This window comes from Saimiri boliviensis, chromosome 5 (assembly GCF_048565385.1).
Source record: "Saimiri boliviensis isolate mSaiBol1 chromosome 5, mSaiBol1.pri, whole genome shotgun sequence".
Lineage (NCBI taxonomy): Eukaryota > Metazoa > Chordata > Mammalia > Primates > Cebidae > Saimiri > Saimiri boliviensis.
Window position 1 is genome coordinate 121,789,776 of NC_133453.1, and position 24,355 is coordinate 121,814,130.

Sequence of the window (24,355 nt, forward strand, 5' to 3'; positions counted from 1 at the left end):
TATCACCTACAACCAAGAATTATCTCTGATCACTTTTACAAGTCTTTTGTAAACAGTTAAGACCCCAAACTAGTATAGTTATGTATCAGCACGTCATGTTACAGAAATGTCATTGACTACTGAACATCAACAAAACAGAACAGAGATCAAATAATGAAATTAAGGGCACTCGGAGGCCACTAAGGAAATCACTGAAATATCAAATTACAACTCCAGAGGAATGAAACAAAACTCATAATGCCAGTGTTTTAAAGTAAGCTATACCCGACAATATGGTTAAACCTAAGTTCATCATATTTAATATAAGATGAGAAGCAAAAACTCCCAAGTGAAAGATGAATTACCCCAACTCCTCACTTTATTCAGATTCTAAGAACTAAAAAAGAGCCTCCCACTCAAGACTGAATTCTTCTATAAAGTTCATGACAGGTATAAGCAACTCCTTAAATATTTTTAGCAACAAAGAACTTAAAAGGCAGCTCATTAAATTTAGGGACTGCATTAAACAATGAAAAGTTCTTTGCTACCCAAGTTAACATATTCATCCATAATAATCATTTACTGATTCTGTGTACCCTGGAGTTACAAAAACTTGGTCTGTTCCCAAGAAAGAGCCAAGTCAGACAGACCTTAGCTGCCTTATGTCAGAGATAACCATAACGCTGAATAAGTTGCCTTCCAACTTTCATTTTCCTTCTCCACAAAAAACAGAAACCAAAAATAGAAATACTTTAATAGAAATAATGAATTAATACACACTTCACATTTGTGATATGTCAAGTATTGCCTTTGCTGCAAGGAAGAAAAAAATGAGGTAAGCTCTGATCCTGAAGGGTGGGAGAAAGACTGTTGCATACAGATAAATGTACAAATTAAAAGAAATTAAGTATTACTGATTACCTAAAGTCAACCAAAAAAGACCAGAATAAAGCACAAAAAGATTTATAAGGATAAATTATAAAGGATTATTTACAAAGATAAATGAATATATATAAAATGTACTTCATTTTATAAAAATAAAAAATAAATAAAATTATTTACAAAGATAAATGAATATATATAAAATAAGCATTTAATATTAGTTCCTTTATTTCTGTCCTATGAAAGACCTTGAAATACCCAAACACCATTAACTTACTTGTTTAACACTTCTCTTTTCCTGACTAAATATCTCCATTTCCCATAATATTACTTATAAATTAACAATTCAGGAAAGAAGTATAACACACTTTGACATATGTTTAAGCCTTTGCAGGAAAAAGAAGAAAAAAGTACGTATATTTAGGCAGCAAATTAAAATAGGTTAAAATTTAAGAATCAAACTTAGATAAATATGAACTTGCTTACCTGCACAGCAATGTACAAGCCTGGAACATTGAAAGATTCAAACATTATTTCAGCAGTATATTCCCTGTTTTCTGGAGTATTCAACGGAGGTTCAGTCTATTGAAATAAATAACATTTTAAATAGACAATATAAGATTATTTTGATAATTTTATAATTTTTAAATGAGAAGTAAATTTATTTCAAACATTTTATTTAAAATGCATTAAATTTACAGGTAGAAAGACAGACACAGAGATCAAAGGAAAACTATAGAGAATTCAAACATATCCATACATATCTGAAAACAATATGGTAATTCACATTTAAAAACAAAACAAAACAAAAAACCCTGAATCCCTATACCCTGCCACTCATACAGATTAAACATTAAAAAGAAATGAAGCAGGGCGAGAGAGCATTGAAGGTAGGTAGGTAAAAGGTGATACAGTCAAACCATCCTTTAAATATGGTAATGACAAACCTCCAGAAAAAAACATCAATGTTAACTGCCAGCAGGAGAGCCTCATTTAAGTAATACTTCTAGCAGAATTTCTCCCAACTATCTAGGATTACAGTAAACAAGCTGAGATTCTACAGATCTAATGGTATAGCTTTCTGAAAAATATCATATTAGTTTACCCGTTAAGTGCATAGAACAGAGATGTTTGCAGAGCACTTTTCTTTCTGTTTAAGTTATATGACTGCATACAACACTTAGAAACCTCAGGTTAAGTCTAGGATAGAACATACTCTAAAGAGGCAAAGAGGGACCCAGAGATCTGGCAGTGTCGAACTTAATGTTTCACCTATGTCTAATGATCACTTAAATCGTTTCAATTTTTAATGATTGACACTGGGTAAGACCTCTTATTCTTGTGGGTCTGACTGACAATCCAATCCTTTGTGGTATCTCAAATACTTAAATATGAAGAAAAAATTTTTAACTTTAAAAAATACAGAATTCTCTTTTTAACCTTAAGGTAAGGAATGATTCCTTAAATTTATGGAGCACAAATCACAAAGGTAAAAGTGATAAAACTTTAATCCATTAAAAATTAATGGATTAATTTTTAAAATTCTTATTTCAAAAGAAACATAATAGAAGTAAAACTAAGTACAACTTACCTTACATAAAACCTTTATAAGCTAAACTCTCTGAGGTGTTTAAACTTATTTAGAAGAGTTCCGAAGCTATGTTTAAAAGTCTGGAGATAATTTACTGATGAATACATACCAAATTAAGTAAACTAAAAACCAAGGCAGTTAAATTAAAATCTACATTAAAAATAATCAGAGGACCCCATGAAGGAAAATATACAAACAGCTAATAGTAATAATAGTACATAAAAGACTGCTCAACATCAGAAAATTTATATTTAAATTTAAAGCAAATGAAAAATATTACACCCCCACCAGAATGGCTAAAATTAAAAAGACTGACAAGCCAGCAGTGCAGTGGCTCATGCCTATAATCCCAAAACTTTGGGATGCTGAGGTGGGCAGATCACTTGAGGCCAAAAGTTTAAGACAAGCCTGGCCAACACAGCAAAATCCTGTATCTACTAAAATTACAAAAATGACCCAGCTGTGGTTACATGCCTGTAATCCCAGCTACTCTAGAGGCTGAGGCACAAGAATCGCTGGAACCTGTGAGGCAGAGGTTGCAGTGAGCTGAGCACTGCACTCCAGCCTGGGTGACAAAGCAAGATTGTATCTCAAAAAAAAAAAAGTTTAAAAGACTGACAAACCAAATTATTCAATAGAACTAGATTACTAGTGCATTATTAGGGGGGGAGGGGGCGCCTGCAAAAGTTTTCCTAAAAAAATCAATCATGCATCTACCCTATGACACTGCAATTCCATACCTGCATATTTAGACAAGAGAAATGAAAACATATGTCCAAAAAAAGTCTTGTAGAAGAAGGTTCACAATAGTCAAACTACTTTATTATAGTCAAAACCTAGAAATAGGCCAGGTATGGTGGCAGCACTTTGAGATGATCACCTGAGCCCAGGAGTTCAAGACCAGGCTGGGCAACAAAGTGAGACTCCACCACTAAATCAGAAAACATTAGCCAGGTGGTGGTGGTCCAGGCCTGTTGTCCCAGCTACTCAAGAAGCTGAGCTGGGAAAACTGTTTGAGCTGGGTGGTCAAGGCTGCAATGAGCCATGATTGCTCCACTGCATTCCAGCCTGGGCCACAGAGCAAAACCGTGTCTAAAACACAAAAAAAGGAAAAAAAAAGAACTGGAAATAGCTCAGGTGTTCATCAATGGGAAAATGGATAAAGTGAGGCCAAGTTCATACAACAGAATACCACCCAGCAACAAAAAGCAACAGATCACCAGTATATGTAACAACATAAATCAATCTCGAGATTATGCTAAGTAAAAGTGTTTCACCAAAAAGCACATATTGCATGATTCCACTTATATGACAATCATATATGGGCAAAACTAATCTCAGCTGAAAAAAGAAAGAAAACAGTGGTTGTCTCTAGGTCATGGCAGCAGAAATTAATTACAAAAGAGCATGAGAAAACTTTCTAGGCTGATAGTAAAGTTCTCTGTATCTTGGTAAGAGTTTAGGTTACACAGATGTACGTAACCAAGAAAGATTGGACAAACCACATCATGCATCCTATAGGTCAAATGCAGCCCACCACCTGTTTCAGTAAAAAGAAATTTATTGAAACAGAGCCATACCTATGAATTTAAGTATTGTATGTGGCTGCTAACATGCTACGACAGCACAGTTGAGTAGCTGTGACAGAGACCCATTAAGTTCTCATTAAGTTCATTCAGAGACTATATCACCTGCAAAGCCAAAAATAATTGCTATCTGCTCTTTTAAAGTTTGCCGGCCCCTGGTCAAATGGTGCAGATCAGTGATTTTATGATATGTAAATTTTATATGAAAAGAATAACCATACACAAATCATAGCTCCAGTTGATTAAATACATGCTAAAGTATGTAGGGGTCAAATGACTCCCATTTGCAAATTATTTTGAAGTGATTTAAAAACTAAAACGACGTGACAGATGGACAGACATCATGAAGCAAATTACAGCCAAATGTTAAGGTTAATCATCAAATCTAGATTGTGAGTATATGAGTGTCCACAGTCTGGTTCTTTCAACTTTACAGTCCATCAAAATCAACATAATAAGACAAAGAATATGAATTTAATCAAAAATTGTGACATAACTAAATGTGAGGAGGGGAGAAAGGATAGACATTTTGTGTTGAGAAAAGAAAAAAGGAAATTCTCATTTTTCTTATTAGGAAGTTGGTAAATAATGTATAATATTTTTAAAAACATAAGAAATAGAAGAAACACATTAAATTTGTAAGATTACTACCAGGGCAAACTTTTTCAAAAATTTAAATGTTTGCCTCCAGAGAATATGAATCAAAGGATGGGAAAATTAAGAAAAGAAAGTGTTATTTGGTTGTTTTAAATCTTATAAAGGCATTTGATTTTTTTAAGTTATGAACATGCATTGCTTTAATAAAAAGATGTTTAAAAATTAAATTGTACTTTTGTTAGGAAGAAATACCAATGAAATAATCAGACTATTTTTTAAAAAGCAAAAAAAGGAAGTGCCACAAGTTTCTAACTTTTTTCTGAACATTACTTAATGCTCCTATCATAAAGATTAGATATTAATTACCAAAGCACTTCTTAAGTGTTTAAAATGTGGTGCTTTGACATACTACTATTATCCTGTAGCCATAAGTAGATGGTCTTAAAGATGATACAACTTTATAATAAAGTCATTCAGACATACGGTAACTTAATAACCAAAGTATACCAAAGAAGTGTGATAAAATGTTCTCATTAAGTGTATTCAAAAATTTCCTCAGTGAAAGTATAACTTGTAACTTACCAAAAGAAAATAATGGTCTTCAGGTTCTGCCCTTAAATATTTAAAGATCACTTGCTCCATAAACCTTTCCATCAAGTCCCAATCTTCAACTATACCATGGCGGATTGGCCACTATTAAAACAAAAACGGAAATACAAATTAAGTCTTATTAATATAAAAAATAAAACCACAAAAAAGAAATATTAGATCACTAGGGGATATTAGATGAGGATACATTTTCTTAGGTGTGATACTACATACCATCCTCAAAAGATTTAAAGATAAATTAGTCCAACAATGCATTGTCAGATGGTTCAATAACAACAAAGTGAGTATGTAAAAATGTTAAAAACTATTAAATCTAAATGAAAGGTCACTGTACTAATCTTTCTAGATTTTAAAAGTTTTGTAATAAAAGGGTAAGTTAACCTAAAATAATTAAGCCTAAAAAACCATACTTTATCAAAATCTCCTTAATTTTTAATTCATTAGCTCATTAACAAGTATTTATTGTATGCTGAATATAAAAAGTGCACCTGGTTAAGTAGATACCTAGAATAATCATAAGAATCAAGCATATAAAATTTTGTAAGAAAAGTTTTATAAATTTCTAAGAATCCTGCTTCCAAAACTGTGTGCTAAGATACCTAACCATGATTTGGATGTGGTGTCTCCCAGAAAAACTCATGTTAAAATTTAATTGCCAAGTGTTATGGTATTGTGAGGTGGTGGGGCCTTTAAGAGGTGATCAGGTCATTACAGGAATTAATGCAGCTCTCAGCAGGACTGAGTTAATTCTCCAGGGAGTTGAAGGCAGGCTGTTATAAAGTTAGGCTGTCCCTTGTATTTTGTCGTTTTCCCCTACTCTTCCCCAATATGTTATGAAGCAGCATGAGGCTCTTATCAGAGGTCGACCAGATATAGCCAACTCATCTTGGACCTCCTCACCTCCAGAATGGTGAGTCAAAATAAACCTCTTTTCTTTATAAATTATTCTAACTCAAGTATTTATTATAAACACAGAAAATGAAGCAGGCACCCCAGTGTACTACTAGAAATTCACAAGGACACTACAAAGTAGTTTAAATTTTCCAGGGAAATACAGTGATACTCAATATCAGTTGGACACTGCATGATCTAAAAGTCACGGTAATTCAGTTTCAACAATAAATCATACTATTATATATTCCTTTTAATGATATTATTTCTTTGAGAAGCTGGGTTGACAGCTATTGCTGGGATAAAAACCAAGTATCGCTATTGAGAAACATTAAGTTTACCCTGCCCCCATGGCTCCTTTGTGGAGGATACCTTTTAGTGTGTAATTAGTGATGGGGGTAACAGCTGCCTACTTGGTATATTCTTGAGTTATGTGTATATGGAAAACACCTGTGTATTAATAAGAATCACCTGTCAAAGAACAAATAAATACTGGGACAAAAATTTGCTTGGGGTCTTCAGTCTGGAGAGCTGTCAGCCCCGCAGGCTCTCAGGCTGTTGGTCCCCAGGATAGATGCATTCTGTTGTGCTAGATCTGGGTGTCTACCTCTCAATACCTTCAGCCTGCCTGGGTAGGGGGGTCTCCTGACTGAACTAGTACTCAATAAGTATATCACAAAATAACATCCAGGTAAAACAAGAAATCAGGGTCGCAATGTCCCATCTGATTCCAAGTTTGAGAAGTTGTGCAGTGCCTAACAGAAACATGCATCCTAACAGTAATGTGATTACTAAGCAATGAAACAATAGTTCCAATTTAAGTGTCTTTTTTTTTTCAAGTGGCTACTAAGTTGCCTAGACCTAAGTATTTAATAAACAGAATTATTAGACATTTGTTTTGATCTAGGTAGCATGGTGAAAAACGTTACTGAGACACTAACGGCACTGAGAAAGTCTGTGAACCTCTGTAACGGAATATTATTCCATGAACATAATATTCGATACCTAAAGTTAAACAAATTAATAAACAAATATATCTTGGAGTATCCATTCCTAACATCTACTTCTTACTCTACTTTCCACATTACTTTTTAAGGCATTATACTTATAAAATGACTTCTACTCCCCAGTTTGCTTTAGGGAAGGAAAAAAATTGCAGTTACTGTATCATTCAATTTTTAACATTACTGGAAGTTTACTAATTTAAATATTTTAAGTATTATTTAGTCATCAATTATCACTGTATACCTACTATGAGCCACTGGCACAAATGAACAAGGACATCCTGCACACAAAAAACTCAGTCTAGTGAAAGAAATATATTCGAACAAATGTTACATTACAGGTTTTTTAAAAAATAAAGTTATGACTGGGTACATTGGCTCATGCCTGTAATCCCAGCACTTTGGGAGGCTGAGACGAGTATATGACCTGAGGTCAGGAGTTTGAGACCAGCCTAGCCAACATAGTGAAACCCCATCTCCACTAAAAATATAAGCACATGCCTGTGATCCCAGCTACTTGGGAGGCTGAGGCAGAAGAATCACTTGAACTCAGGAAGCGGAGGTTGCAGTGAGCTGAGATCGCTCCACTTCACTCCCGCCTGGTCAACAGAGTGAGACTCTTATAATCCCAGCACTTTGGGAAGCTGAGGTGGGTGGATCATTTCAGGTCAGGAGTTCAAGACCGTCATGGCCAATATGGTGAGACCCCACCTCTACTGAAAATACAAAAATCAGTCGGGCATGGTGGCAGACACCTGTAATCCCAGCTATTGGGGAGGCTGAGGCAGGAGAATCTCCTGGACCCAGGGGACAGTGGTTTCAGTGAGCCAAGATCACATCACCTCACTCCAACCTGGGCAACAGAGTGACACTGTCTCATAAATAAATAGTTCCTTGAACAAGATGATCGCCTTGTCTTGTGAGAGAAAAGAAGGTTTCAATGAGGAAGTCATATCTAAGCTGGGTCTCAAAGAACCGACATTCTCACTTTCACTTTCTGTTTTTTTTGGATTTTTTTGGCAGGGGAATGAGAGGTATGGAGGAACTGGTGGAAAACAGAAAAAGACATATCAAAAGATAAACACTGCATGATATGAAACAAAAACAAAAACTGAGGGTATCAGTGAGAAATATATGTGCCAAAAGGTTTGAGGTGAGGTATGTAGAGAGATATACCAGTTCTAGATCAAAGGAAACAGATTCTCAAAAATTTGCCTGGCATTTGAGTTTTATTCTATAAGAAATAGAAAAGCATAGAAATTTTCAAGCAGGGGAATAAGAACAGTTTTTAGAAAATTATAACAGCATTGGAAAAGCTGAAATGAACCTCAATAGAACTAAGAGAGAGAACAAGAGTATCAATTGTGGTATGGAGGACGTTAGGCCACACTGAAGATTTCTCAGTCAATAAGAATAAGAAAGGGCTAGGCATGCGGCTCACACCTATAATCCCAGCACTTTGGAAGGCCAAGGTGAGGGATGGCTTGAGCCCAGGAGTTTGAGACCAGCCTAAGAAATACAGTGAGACCTTGTCTCTACAAAAAAAAAAAAAGTTTTTTAATTAGCCAGGTGTGGTGGTACACACCTGTAGGCCCAACTACTCAAGAGGCTGATGTGGTAGGATCACTTGAGTCCAGGGGGTCAAGGCTGTCAAGGCTGCAGTGAGCCAGTATCTCACCACTGCATTCCAACACGGGCAACAGGGCAAGACTCTTGTCTCCAAAAGAAAACAAAAGAAAGAAAGAAAGAGAAGAAAACTCAGAAGATATTGAGTTTTTAGCTTTGAAGCCAGGATGGACAAGATCCATTAATCAGAACATAAAAACTGTGTTTTGTCTGATCTTGGAGTAAACAAGAGTAGAGTATATATAATATATTTTGTTTTGGATACATTAAAACTCAAGAGCCAGGAAATAGTTGGATGGAGATGTAGTCAAGCAACTGAAAGTAGAGATCTAGTCTGTGGCTGCAGACAAAGGAATGGATGAGATCACCTAGAGAAAGTCTTTAATGAAAGAATAAAAGATTGAGTTATGCCATTTTATGAGAAGAGGAAAAAAAAAAGAGGACTGAAGGCAGTACCTGGAGAAACCAACATTTGAGCAGTGGCACAGGAGAAATCAGTGGCAATACAAACAACAAATAAAAACAAACAAAACAAGTATTTCATGTTAGGAAGAGAACCATCAGAGTAATCCTGTGAAAGAAAGACAAATCAAGAAGGATGAAAATTGTTACATATAATTGTATTTAACAAAAACCATATCAAATATCTTGAGACTCAGTAAGAAGAACGGTTTTAAAAGGAAAGAGGAAAACAACAGTTAAATTGCTGAGGCCAGAAGATATGAATAAAGATTGAGAGTTTTGTTCTGGTTTGTTTGTAGCACTCAGAAGACTTGAAAATGTGTTTAAAATGAGTGGACAGAATTAATGGAGAGGAACTCCGGCCTCTCGACTGACTGACTTCATCACCTTCAGTGGTTTCTCTTCCATTTTGGTCACAGTATAGATTTTCTATCATGATCACTATCATGTCTCATTCCCTGAAATGCAGGCAAACCCTTCTCTAATCACAACCTCTTATTATACTAGCAAACTCAACCACCTCCAGATATCTCTTTTGAACACAAATAAGTCTTTCAGTCCACTGATTGCTTTAATTATTCCCTAACCATCAATATACACAGTCTAGATTTTGACCCATCACTCTTACTTCACACATCCTTCTTTCATCCTGTCTACCAAAACTCAACCCAGCATATGTCCCTAACATAAACTTCTCTATTTCCAAAATGTTGACTGTACTGCAGAAACATTTGTAACTGGGTGGTTAAAACTAAGAATTCATAATCATTATTCTCAAATGGGCCTAACCTTGCCTGGCAAGGCTTTCCTCCTCTACTCTGTTCATCTTTACTCTCCACAATGATTATTTGCAATTGCTGCCCCTACCACTCAGATTTCATCTTCTCCCCACATCCATTCCATTACCAGCAGATGATGCCACCACACATTTCGCAGAAGCAGAAGCCAACAGTCAAGAATTCAAACCTGTAAAACTGATTCCAAATCCGTAAAATGGATTCCAAACTTAGTCTTTTTTTCTCCTTTACTTCCATTAAAATGTAAGATATTCTTTCAATAGTTCTTTCATATTAGCATTCAGATACATCTTCCATCTTAACCTTGAAATGTGTCTCTTCATCTCTCCCTCCCAATCACAACTAAAACTCAATGAACAGTACTCTTATTGTTACTTTTTCCTGGCCTACCACTCACAAGACTACTTTCATCCAGCCCAACTACTCATCTAAAACAATTCTCATTAAGGTTACAAATGATCACCTTGTAGCCAAAGACAGCAAAGTATCTATGGGCTCTAGCTCATCTCAGCACCACTCCACAGTGTTTACCTCTACATCTCTACCCATGCTTTCTCAGCCTCTTTCACAGACTTTTCCTCCTCTACTCAAACCTAACTGGCACACTGCTCAAGCTCGGTCCCAGGCCTCTTCCCGTCATATGCTCCCCTGGGTAATCTCATCCAAAATCCACATATTTGACTCCAACAAAATCTCAGATGTCTCACACACAATCTGTTCAAAATTAAACTTACTTTCTCTTCTCTACACTACCCCAGTCAAGTGTTTCTTCTTATGAAACAAGACCTCTATCTCTCACCATACAGAAAAATCAACTCAAAATGAATTAAAGATTTAAAAGTAACACCCAAAACTATAAAAGCACTAGAAGAAAACTTAGGAAAAACCCCTCGCAACAGTGGTATGGGAAAAGATTTTACAAATAAGATCTCAGAAGCACAAAAAAAGTAAGTAAAAATAGACAAAAGGGATTATATTAAACTAAAACCCTTCTACAAGAAAAACCATCAACAGAGTGAAAATACAAGTTATGGAATGGGTGAAAATTCCTGCAAACTGTACTTCTGACAGGGAATTAACATCCAGAATGTATAAGGAACTCAAACAATTCAACAGCCAAAAAAAAAAAAAAAAAACACTGATTTTTAAAAAGGGCAAATAATCTAAATAGACATTTCTCAAAAGAAGTCACACAAATGGCCAATAAATACATGAAAAAATGTTCAACATGACTAATCATCAGGAAAATGCATATCAAAACCACAAAGAGATATCATCTCACCACAGTTAGAATGGCTATTATCAAAACATCAAAAAATTACAAATGCTGGCAAGAATGTGGAGAAAAGGGAACTCATATATAACATGGGGAGAATGTTAACAGGTAGAGATACTATAAAGAATAGGACAGAGGTTCCTCAAAAAACCACAAATAGAACTACCATATGCTATAGCCACCCTACTATTAGGTATTTATACAAAGGAAAAAAAAGTTACTATATCAGAGATACCTGCACCTTCATGTTTACTGCCATGCTCTTCACAATAGCCAAAATATGAAATCGACCTAAGTGTCCATATGGATATGTGTAGTATATATGCACAATACTATTCAGCCATAAAAAAAAGAATGAAATCCTGTCATTTTTGGCAACACAGATGAGCCCAGAGGACATTAAGTGAAATAAGCCAGAAACTAAAAGATAAATATTGCATGTTCTCATTCATGTGCAAAAGCTAAAAAAAAAAATAAAATTGATCTCATGTAAGCAGACAGTAGAAAAGTGGTTACTAGAGGAAACGGTAGGGGAAAGAAAGGAATAGGGAGAGCTTGAATAAAGGATACAAAATTACAGCGGGACAGGAAGAGTAAGTTCTAGTGTTCTATAGCACTATAGGATAACTACAGTTAATAATTTATTATTTATTTTCAGATAGAACAAAATTATGAATATTCTCAACACAAAAAATAAATGTTTAAGGTGAATATGCTAATTACACTGACTTGATCATTATACGTTGTACATATCAAAACATCACTACATATTCCATAAAGATGTACAATTATTATATGTCAAGTAAACATTTTTTAAATGCCAAGCACAGTGGTTCATGCCTGTAATCCCATACTTTGGGAGGCCAACTTGAGAGGATCACTGAGCCCAGGAGTTTGAGACCAGCATGGGCAACAGAGGGAAACCCTGTTTCTACAAAAAATGAAAGTCTGGGCACAGTGACTCACGTCTGTAATCCCAGCACTTTGGGAGGCCGAGGTGGGCAGATCACCTGAAGTCAGGAGTTTGAGGCCAGCTTGGCCAAATGGTGAAACCCCATCTCTTCTAAAAATACAAAAATTAGCCAAGCATGGTGGCACATGCCTGTAATTCCAGCTACTCAGGAGGCTGAGGCAGGAAAATTGCTTAAACCCAGTAGGCGGAGGTTGCAGTGAGGTGAGATCATGCCACTGCATTCCAGCCGGGAGATAGAGCAAGACTCCAGCTCAAAAAAAAAAATAAAAACAAAAAATAAAATAAATTAGCCAGGTATGGTGGTGCATGCCTGTGATCCTAGCTACTCAGGAGGCTGAGGTGTGAGAATCACTTGAGTCTCGGAGTTCAAGGCTGCAGTAAGCTGTGATTGTGCTACTGCACTGCAGCCTGAGTGACAAAGTGAGACCCTGTCTCAAAAAAAATAAAATAATTTTTGTAAGTTTCTCCTTTAACATTCTCAATCTCAGCAGATAAGGGATAAACAGACTATTAGGAACTGGGAATCACCCTTGACTGATATGCCTAGTTTATCACCAATATCCCATTAATCACACCCTGTTACTCTAATTATCCACTTTTTTTCCTTGTCAAAACAAACAAAAACCTCATAGAAATCTAATCAGACTTCTATTTAACTACCACTTATAACAAAAAAAGTAAATACAGAAAATAGGGTACCCTGTTAAATGACCCAATAAGGATGTAATAATCAGAATCCCTAGAATATAGAAAATCTTACAAGACATCCAAGTTTTATTTCCATAAATAAATGGCAAGAACAAAAAAGAAAAGAAACATACACACAGGAAAAAGAACCTATAGATAAAAAGAGACATAAGAGAATTACCAACTAAACCCAGTGAGTAGACCACATTTTAATGTCTATTCAAAAGAATGACCAATATAGTAAATAATCAGAGAAATGTAAGCAATGACTAGGTATCAGACAGTATTACAAACCTGCATACTAAATTAAGGTGTCATATTTATCTTTTCTAAAAGTCTTCATATTTAAGAGGGAAGTATTTGTAAGTGAAATAATATGTACAATTTACTTTAAAATAATTGAAGGTTGGGATAGGAAGATTATAGACAAAATGAGATTGTCCATAGATTGATAACCGCCGAAGTTGTGTAATGGGCACATGGGGGTTCATTATATTCTTTTCCCTTTTTCTTCATATGAAGTTTTCCACAGCAAAAGTTAAATAGCTGCGTGTGTGAATGCACATACACAATTTCCATTTCTCTCTAACCCCACTGCCATCACTACAGTCCAAGTCACTAATATCTCTTGCCGAGACTATTGCAATAGTCAATTATCTGGTTTTCCCAGAATCATGCTTACCTTACCCAAATAATTTCTCTTCATTGTCCATGTGGCCTGAGTAATCTTTTCTAAGTAAAAATGGCCAACATATATTGAGTAATTATTATGTTCAAAGTACTAGAGTATAACAATTTCTTTATACACATCTCCTTAAGCGTTAAACAATCCTGGGCCAGGCATGGTGACTCAGGTCTATAATTCTAGCACTTTGGCAGGCCAAAGTGGACAAATCGGTTGAGCCCAGGAGTTTAAGAATAGCCTGGGCAACATGATGAAACCCCGTTTCTACCAAAGCTACTTGGAGGCTGAGGTGGGAGGATCACTTGAGCCTCGGACATCAAGGCTGTCGTGAATCATATTCATGTCACTGAACTCTAGCCTGGATGACAGAGACTCTGTCTTAAAAAAAAGAAAAGAAAAAAATCCTCAAGTACTAACAATACTTCAATTTTACAGACAAAGAAATCAAAACTCAAAAAGTCACTGAATGATATCACAAAGTTAGAAATTAGTATAGCCAGTATTCAAGTTCCAACAGGTAGATTCCAATATTTGTACTTTAAGCTCAAAAATTATTCCTCTAGGTATTCCCATTAATGTTGCCTATGGGAAAGTGTTCAAATTCTTTAACATGGTCTAACATTTCCGGTGCTCTTTCCTGGCCTACCTATCCAGCCTCTGCACTTCTTTCCGCCTCATTCTCCAGGCTTCAGGCATATCTGTCATGCACTTCTAGTCCCCCTCACACTGCAAAGCCTTTTCATGTATCGGCTTCTCCATCTAAAACAACTCAGCCTGCCCACCTCACCAGCTAACTGCTATTTTATTCTTCAAGACTCAGCTTAAAGATTTACTCCTCGAGGACTTTCCTGAATCCCTACACTAGGTTAGCTACTCCTGTGATACATACCCAGAGCACTCTCTGTGTGTCTCCCTTTCTCTAACCCTTATCACACTTGTAATTATTTCTTCAATGTCTTCCTTTCCACCACATTATAATAGCCATGAAGTCAGGGAAATTATTTTTCTTATACACCATTTTACTCTCGACACTTGGCAAAGTATTTTACACATGGTAGTTGTTCATAAATGAATAAATTATGAGAAGGGAAGAAGTACAAAGGAAGATATTGTGCAAATCAGACAAAGTCAATGTCAAAAAATAAGACGATAAAGGTCAGAATAGCATTTTTTTTTTTGGTGCAGTTGGAGTGGTGACTATGTGAACAGCACAAGGAAAGCTTCGGGGTTACTAGATTTGATCTGTATCTTTACCTGTTATGATTACAGTAATAAAATTATTCAAACTGTATAATTAACACTTACATACTTATACTTCAATTAAAAGAGGGAGGGAAAAGGGCAGAAAAGAAAAAGGGGAAGAGAAAAACGGGAAAGAGAATAGCACTTCCAGATAGTATGAACTTCAAACAGAGAAAAATGGTATAGGTTTGAATAAAGACGGGAAGAAAATATTTGCAGGAGTAGCAATGCGGAAGTAAGGGAAAGCTAAGTTTATTGAGGGCGCTGAGATGCAGGGGATGTGGAAAAATAAATACTGCTATTTTGAAAGGGCTAAAATTTTCTTAGGGATTACTTAAAAAAAAAAAAAAAAGCAAAATTACAGCAACAGGGAAGGGTGCCACAAGGAAAAAGAAATTTCTACCGAGAAGAGGTTTAAGGATATTAATAAGGCCTATTATAGAGTGAATTCCAGAAGGCATAAGCACTGAACAAACTAATTTTTGAAAGCGTTATTTATACAAATCAAAAAAAACATACCTTTGTTGCATATGTAGGTTTTTCTATTGCTTCATCACCAATGAAGAAGTCTAGGTCATCAACACCTTTCATCACCCTCCTTTGAGCTTGATCACCCACTTTTGCCGACTCCTTAATAGCAATACCTTTAAAATAGTTATTTAGACGTGTCAAACAATTCATTTTCTTCAAATAAGACAAACTTTTACCTTACACTTCTTCCATTACAAAGTTCTACAAAGTAAAACATGACCTAGCATATTTAAATTGTCAAACTAATTCACAAAAGTCCTAAAAAACCAGTGACAAAATTCATTACACGAAACCGCAGTTTCCACTCAGAGACAAGGCCTCAAATGCAAAAAGCCAAAAAACAGCTGTGTGAATGTTCCAAATATATATTTTTAAAATTATATAAATTCTCTTTTGATTCTGAGTAAAACTGTAGTCCCACCAACTCCACATATGCTTGATGAACAACTGGAAAGAAAAAACTGAAAAACACTAACAAATGAGAAAAAAAAAAATTCAAGAGAATTTTTTAAGACTTTCCATATGTCTCTACCCTAGTAGAGGGTCTAGTAACACTGATTGGGTCTAGTAACAGCAAGTACTATTGTGGTCTAGTAACTTAATTGTAATACGTATTTGTTAAACTACATACACAAAAGGAAATCTCAATTGATTTAGGTAACACCCACAACAATATCCTTAAATAATTTCAGAAATCCAGCATACAGTTTCAAAGCTAAAACTTGTTAGGTATTTTTAAATTAAGTTATAAATGTCTGAATCCTTCAAGATCAGTTCTTCATTCAAAATAACTGTATGAATGCCCTTAATCTGGCATTCAACCGTTATTTTCATTTAGTAACAGTTATATGCTTAAGAAAGTGTGCAGAAAATAACTGGAAGAAAAAAATTCTAAATCCAACATCTAGTCCTTCTAAATGCTAGAAATTCTCTCTAGCAATTTACTTATGATGTACATAGACATCCAGGTGGCTCATTATAAATATCCTAAATATATATATAAATGTATATGAAAAAAACCTTGAACCATACTCATAGGCTTTCCAGATCAAATATTGATACCCATCAGTAAAAGATGGTGGCTATGTTTCTATCTGCTAATTATAAACACTGTACCTGCAGCATTAAAACTGGGTGAGTGAGAAAAAAAAAAACCCAAAAATCAAAAACCTTCTTACAATAGGCAAATGCATTTTTAACATACTGTAACTACTCATAGGACATGAAAAAAAAGCAAAGACTTCATATTTTGGCAGAGAGATGAAATAAAAAATGTATTCAACGGTGATGAGAGCCAGTGGTTCAAAAGTTCAAGATTATATAGGCCTCCAACAAAAAGTTAACACAGCCATATAAGAACATAAGCAAAACCAATTTTTGCAGAAATAACTTCAGTAGTCTCCTGAAATAATCATAACAAAAGATTATACAGAAAAGACTAAAAGTTAAGAGATGATACCATCAGCATTGTTACAGGTTGAATTTTGAACCCCCAAAAAGATACTTTGGAGTCCTAACCCCCAGTACCTCAGGATGTAACCACGTATGGAAACAGGGTCTTCTCAGCTAAAATGAGGTTATCAAGGTGGCCCCTAATCCAGTACGACTAGTGTCCTTATAGAAAGGGAAAATTTGAACACAAACACACAGAAGGATGAAGAGATAAAGATGTACAGCAAAAGGACAGCCAGGTGACTGGAGTGATGCATCTACCAGCCAAGGATCCTGAGGAAACATCAGAATCTAGAAGACAGGAAGAGAGGTCTCTCCTAGAGCCACCAGCAAGAGCATGATCCTGCTGATATAGACTTATCGACTCCAAAATTTTAAGTGTCTGCTGTTTTCAGCCAACCAGTTTTTGGTACTTTGTTACACTAGCTTAAAGAAACTAATAAGTACATACGCAATGGTCTAACACTAAACTGAAATACCACTAAGTCAAGAACTAGCCCACAGAAGTACCTCTACGTTAGTCAGCAATAAAGCCAACCTGTATCACCGAATTCCTAACAGATAAAAAACAATCAACGTATTGTTGATATGTGGAAAAAACTGTAAAGAAAAGCAAGCCTGTTCCTCAGTTCAGCAGACAATAAATATACATGAATAAAATATTTAGAAAGTAATAATAAAGGCCACTAGACTCACATGAATGAGCTTTTTCATGAGTATCACCTAAAATCCATTCTGAGTTTTAAAAAAGCATTAGATTTAGGTAATAGCCTAAGTTCTTACATGATCGATTCCTAGAAAAGTCTACCAAAATATGAGAAATGCAAAAATCAAATAAGTTTGTTTCTAGAAAATGAAGAGTAATGCCGGGCGCAGTGGCTCAAGCCTGTAATCCCAGCACTTTGGGAGGCCGAGGCAGGTGGATCACGAGGTCAAGAGATCGAGACCATCCTGGTCAACGTGGTGAAACCCGGTCTCTACTAAAGATACAAAAAATGAGCTGGGCATGGTGGCGCGTTCCTGTAATCCCAGCTACTCAGGAGGCTGAGGCAGGAGAATTGCCTAAACCCAGGAGGCGGAGGTTGCGGTGAGCCGAGATCGCGCCATTGCACTCCAGCTTGGGTAACAAGAGCGAAACTCCATCTCAAAAAAAAAAAAAAAAAAAAAAAATGAGGAGTGGATAAAAACCCTAAAAACATTTCCCCTTTTAGATGCAATTTTGACAGTGTAATTCTTCAATGCCACACACTTAATCTTGTTCTTACTATACAAATGACAAAACAGTTGACCTCTTGTGTCCAATGAGTGCTCAAGTGATACTAAAGATCTGTAGTTTTTGGCAAAGCCTAACAATTCCTATCTTATTCTCAACTTCATTTATTCTGAAACATACACTGCTTTTATTACTTGCTACATATTCATTTTCCCATTTTCTTTTCATAAATGAATAACAATACAAAGAATTCAGTCACATCACTATGACTGTGAAAAATTAGTGACACTCTCAAAATTAAAATGTCTAGGAGTCAGACCCATCAAGTAATGGCTCAAAAGGTTTGTCATTTGGTATGCGAACATTTTATTCTGGCTGTAAGACAAATAGATCAGAAGTGTTACTACATTACATACAAAAAAAAGTGAACTGTTCGGAAGTCAAAAGTATAAAAGTATGTTCATTAAGGAACAGACATACAATCTATCCCAGGCGTCCCCAAACTATGGCCCGCTGGCCGAATGCGGCCCCCTGAGGCCATTTATCCAGCCCCCCGCCACACTTCAGGAAGGGGCACCTCTTTCATTGGTGGTCAGTGAGAGGAGCACAGTATGTGGCGGCCCTCCAATGGTCTGAGGGACAGTGAACTGGCCCCCTGTATAAAAAGTTTGGGGACGCTTGATCTATCCTAACAAACAAGAGCACTAATAACAATCCAAATATCAGAATTTTTTTTTTTTTTTTTTTTTGAGACGGAGTTTCGCTCGTTACCCAGGCTGGAGTGCAATGGCGCGATCTCGGCTCACCACAACCTCCGCCTCCTGGGTTCAGGCAATTCTCCTGCCTCAGCCTCCTGAGTAGCTGGAATTACAGGCATGCACCACGATGCCCAGCTAATTTTTTTTAATTTTAGTAGAGACGGGGTTTCACCATGTTGACCAGGATGGTCTCGATCTCTTGACCTCGTGATCCGCCCACCTCAGCCTCCCAGAATCCAGAATTTTTTTAAAAACTACTGAAAGACAGTTAATGGTCAGCTTAAGCAAGATTAACAAAAACAGGATAAAACAAAAACACTCTGAAGACATGATATACAACAATATAGTTATAGGATATTAGAAAACAGCTGAGGTCAACATCTCTAAAGGTGAGATACTATCCTTCCATCCTTATTTTGAAACATGGGCATTCAGTGGGGACATCAACAGATACAGGCCCTGCAAACAGTAGTCATATCCACAAAGCAAACGACAGTCTTCATAAGCATATGATGAGGAATGGACCAGTTCATAATTAGTTACATCCACACACTGTTAACTGCAATATCCCCCCAAAAACTAGGTACTGTTTCAGTATCAGCTCGTTTCTTTTTTGCTTTAAAAAGAGATATTTGGCAGACATGGCAAATAGGGAGCTAAACAGAAGGCTGAAATGAATGGTCAGAGGTACGAAAATGAGGACACACTTAGAACTTGGCAAACCATGTTTTTAAAGGATTAAATTGTATGGGATGTCAGAACTGATTACTTCTTTTACTTAAATTATTAGGGAAGGACAGCTTTTTAAATAAGCTCATTTGTGGCTTAAAATACTTACAGGAAGGGATGATAAACTGTGGTTCTGTATTTCCAGCATATCCTAGTTTTGTATACCTGCAAAACAAAATAATTTTATAAAGATTTCAAAAACTATAAATTTATAGTTTAGCAATTATAAATTTCTTTCTCAGAATTTCTGTTGTAGGTAAACAATACACCAAATTCTTAGTTTCACTTCATTTAACCCCTACTTTCACAATCGTATCAAAATTATAAGTGCCCAGAGCTTTTGAATAGAAATTCCACTTCAATAAATTGATCCTTCAGGAATATATGTGAAATAATATGCAACCAACGTCATTAGCTACAATCTTGCTTCTAACAGCAAAAGACTGGAAATAACCTAAAAATCAATGAAACTGGATACTAATGAAATATGCTAAGTTTATATTATGGAATACTATATGCAGCTACAAAAAAGAGACTGAGAAAGCTCTTACTATAGTGAATGAAACAATTTCCAAAATTATTACTAATTGAACAAAGATACAGAACAATGTATCAAGTATGGTATAATAGCATAAAATGGGGAGGAGTAAAAACAAAATATTTTGTATTTTGTATAGGCACAAAATATCCCTAGAAGACTATACTAGAAATCAGTAATTTTAGTTGTCTCCAAAAAAAGGGAACTGGGAGGTAATAAACAGAAATAAGAGGAAGATTTTTCATTGTACATCATTTCATATGATTCAAATTAATTACTATTCAAAAATAAATTTAATATTTAACGCTTTGTCATAGTAGATTCGGCCTATGTTCTTATAATAATAACAACATAAAGATTAGCAATTATAAAAGCTGAGCTCTGACAAGCAGTATGGAGGGGCTACTTAGGAGATAGGTAGACACTTTTTGGCTATGTGGGAAAAGCTATTAACTACAAGCAGGCTTTAAAGAGAATGTAACATTTTATATTATTCCATATTCAAACTCACTGGTAAATAGCAGACAGGTAACTGCTATGACATTCTTGAACTCTAATTATCTGCAGAATCTTTTTTTCTAAGATTAAATTGGAAATATAAGTCTACTCATGGCCGGGCGTGGTAACTCACACCTGTAATACTAGCACTTTGGGAGGCCAAGGGAAGTAGATCACTTGAGGTCAAGGTTACCAGCCTGACCAACATGGTGAAACCCCATCTCTACTAAAAATACAAAATTAGCCAGGCGTGTTGATGGGCACCTGTAATTCCAGCTACTTGGGAGGTTGAGGCAGGAGAATCGCTTGCACTTAAGAGTCAGAGGTTGCAGTGAACCAAGATCACGCCACCGCACCCAGCCAGGGCAATAGAGTGAGACCCTGTCTCCAAAAAATAATAATAATAATTTCTTTGGTGAATGTTTTAGCCTCCAAATCAAGTTCAAGAACTGAGTGTGCCAAGGATGAGCAGGGAGGATCACATCAGGTCAGGAGTTCGAGATCAGCCTGGCCAACATGGTAAAACGCCATCCCTACTAAAAATATAAAAATTGGCTGGGTGTGGCAACAGATGCCTGCAATCCCAGCTACTCTGGAAGGTGAGGCAGAAAAATTGCTTGAACCTGGGAGACAGAGATTTCAGTGAGCCAAGATCATGCCACTGTACTCCAGCCTGGGTGATAATGCAAGACATCGTCTCAAAACAATAACAACAAAAAAAAAACAGACTAACCTCTTCGAAAATTCCCCACTATCCACATTTTAAAAATATATATTCCTTGAAAGGTATGCCAAAAAGTCCCTTTGTTATTTGGCCTCTGTCAATCTGTCCTAGCTGCCATGACACCACATTAAACTCCCTAACCATAAAAACAGCTGACAATTTCTCAACACTCCAACCCATTTCCTGCCACCAAGCCACTATTAACGCTGCTCCTGCTACATTAGATGCTCTCCTTCCCATCTGGTATAGTTTAACATTTCACCAGTGGACAAATGAAACTGACTAGTATACCACACCAAAATAAAAACTTTTTTAATACAAGGCAATCTAAAACTGCTGAACCAAAACACTCTACCTAAAAGCCTGCTACTATCTGACCAATATTCAGTGAAAGAATTATTGACAGACCTAACTATTCCTTGGTCTGATTCCACATATTAATCTCGCTACTTTTTTTCTTATTTGTCACCATCGCAATTCAAGTTGCTATACCCAACAATACCCTAAAACAGGACAAACAGTATTTTCAATTCTAGAACTCCTACAAAGAACAACAGAATAATATACCTAAAAAACCAATGCTCGGGCCGGGCGCGATGGCTCACGCCTGTAATCCCAGCACTTTGGGAGGCCGAGGTGGGTGGATCACAAGGTCGAGAGAGCGAGACCAACCTGGTCAACATGGTAAAACCCCGTCTCTATTAAAAATACAAAAAATTAGCTGGGCATGGTGGCACGTGCCTATAATCCCAGCTACTCAGGAGGCTGAGGCAGGAGAATTGCCTGAGCCCAGGCGGCGGAGGTTGCGGTGAGCCGAGATCGCGCCATTGCACTCCAGCCTGGGTAACAAGAGCGAAACTCCAACTCAAAAAAAAAAAAAAAAAAACCAATGCTCAAATTGTTTTTTTCTAGGCTTTCACACCACCACCACAACAATCAACACAGAAGACTTCTGTGACCGAATGTGTGGAGGGTTTCTCCCAACAACAAAAAAAGCAATCAGTTCTGCAGTGGACACCAGCTGGGTGTTAGGGTTTCTATAGAGGCTTCAGTGCACAGACATGACTGATTAAACAACAGGCCACTGGTGATCAACTTAACCTTCAGCCCCTGTGGTGGGGTTAGAAGTCCCAACCCACTTATCATTCCTTGGTCTTTCAAGTGATCAGCCCCATATTAAAGTTACCTAGGGGCGGCCACCCAACGGTCATCCCATTAGCACTCTAACAGACATCACTTTGGAGTTCCTAAGAATTTTAGGAGTTCTTTGTCTAAAAACAGGGTTGAAGACCAAGTATGTATTTCCCATTTTCAAACAACCTAATTCAAAAATTCCTAAAGGCCCATCCACATGAACAATCATAACATTCTTTGATTCCTTTAGCTGAATATTAAAGTTCTCCATAATCATTTCCAATTTTTTATAAGCATCTGCTATCACTTTTTACATAACCCCAGCTCTAAGCATACTACATCTACTATTATTTTTTTCCCAGTATGCCTTGTCCATTCCCCCCTCACATATTATCTACGCTCACAGCGCACCCTCTCAAAATAAAAGCTTTTATCACAACTTGAAACTCCTCCAGGAAGTCTTTCCTGATCATTTTAACTATCATGCATCCTTTCTTTCAATTATTCTTTATTCCAACCGCAAGCCTATAAATTATTTTTATGTATGTAAATATCATCTCCTAAATATCACTGTAATATTTGAAGTACAAACCACATTACAGTAGAAATTCCCTTAAGAAACATTCATTTAACCAGCTTACCAAACTGACCAAGACCCCATTCCTGGCCAAAATCAAGTTTCCTAGGCTGAGCATATTCATCAATGAATTACTTTCATAATAAACACTGAAAGGATCGAATGAACCTAATGCAAAACAACAAATGGACATAATAAAAACAAATATGCTCTTCCCAAAATATAAAAATGCATATAGTATCCAACTGTATGGATATACCATAATTTATTTAATCACTTCTAATGTATTTTAAATGCCACACCAAAATAATCTACTATATTTTGGAAGCAGTAACTAATGTTCTACTACCTTAGATTTAAATTTTAAATATCTCAAAAGAACAAAATCATGTAAAGTCTGTCTATATAAGTTATGCTGACTGCTAAATTACAGCATTTGATAATAATCAAAGACAACAATATTTTCACCAATTCTTAAGAAATATGAGGGAAACTATCACAGATAACTTTAGAAGCTGCTTAGACTCTAAAAACTAATTTGGTTCCTGGCTCAAAACAAACAAACAAACAAAAAAGCAAAATGTGATAAAGGATACAATCTATAAAAATAATCTCCTAAACTTTAAAAAAGGTTTGAGGGCTCAACCTTCAAAAAGCCACATTTTCTCTACCAGAAAGCAAAGTACTGAATGACAAAAAACATCACTCTTTAAAACCACTAGGCATAAACTATCAGCAAACTTTAATAATTAAGATTGGAAAATTTTTTTTAAAAATCACAAGTCAAAGTTCAGAGAATAAGCGTACAGAAAATACATTGCAAAAATTTTAAAAATCAGAATGGAACTGTAGAAATCTCAGACAAAAAAAAACTTTTTAATGCTCATACAAAAATGTTATAACGTTCATATATGAGTTGAGAAACATTTAAGCAAGGACAGGAGGAGTCCTGGGGGGAAAAAGAGTAGCTCTCAACAAAGTTGAGTCTAGAAAAACATGAAGGAAATGATTAATTGAGTCAAAAGGATACACTGGGACACAGTATATTCACAACATTTTCAAATCAACACACATAAAGTACAGTAATATTAGAATAGCACATTCAAGTAAACTGGAGGGGATCTGGATACAGCTGTATTAGTTTTGCTTACAAACTTCATTTAAATTTATAAGAAAAAAATGTAAAGTATATTAAATATTAAATTTGTTTAAAACTTCAAAATAGGGCAGGGCGCGGTGGCTCAAGCCTGTAATCCCAGCACTTTAGGAGGCCGAGGCGGGTGGATCACGAGGTCAAGAGATCGAGACCATCCT

The 24,355-nt window shown here is 36.1% G+C and overlaps 1 protein-coding gene across 1 annotated transcript in view; it reads right to left on the minus strand.

Annotated features, from left to right (window-relative positions):
• ACTR3 (actin related protein 3) overlaps positions 1–24,355 on the minus strand; it is a 78,461-nt gene that overhangs the window by 33,627 nt on the left and 20,479 nt on the right. Inside the window, exons 2-5 of the mRNA XM_039479851.2 lie at positions 19,680–19,735; positions 15,407–15,531; positions 5,218–5,328; positions 1,348–1,443 (exon numbers count right to left, since the gene is read on the minus strand). Of these exons, the coding sequence (XP_039335785.1) occupies positions 1,348–1,443; positions 5,218–5,328; positions 15,407–15,531; positions 19,680–19,735 (388 nt within the window). The remainder of the gene's footprint in view (positions 1–1,347; positions 1,444–5,217; positions 5,329–15,406; positions 15,532–19,679; positions 19,736–24,355) is intronic.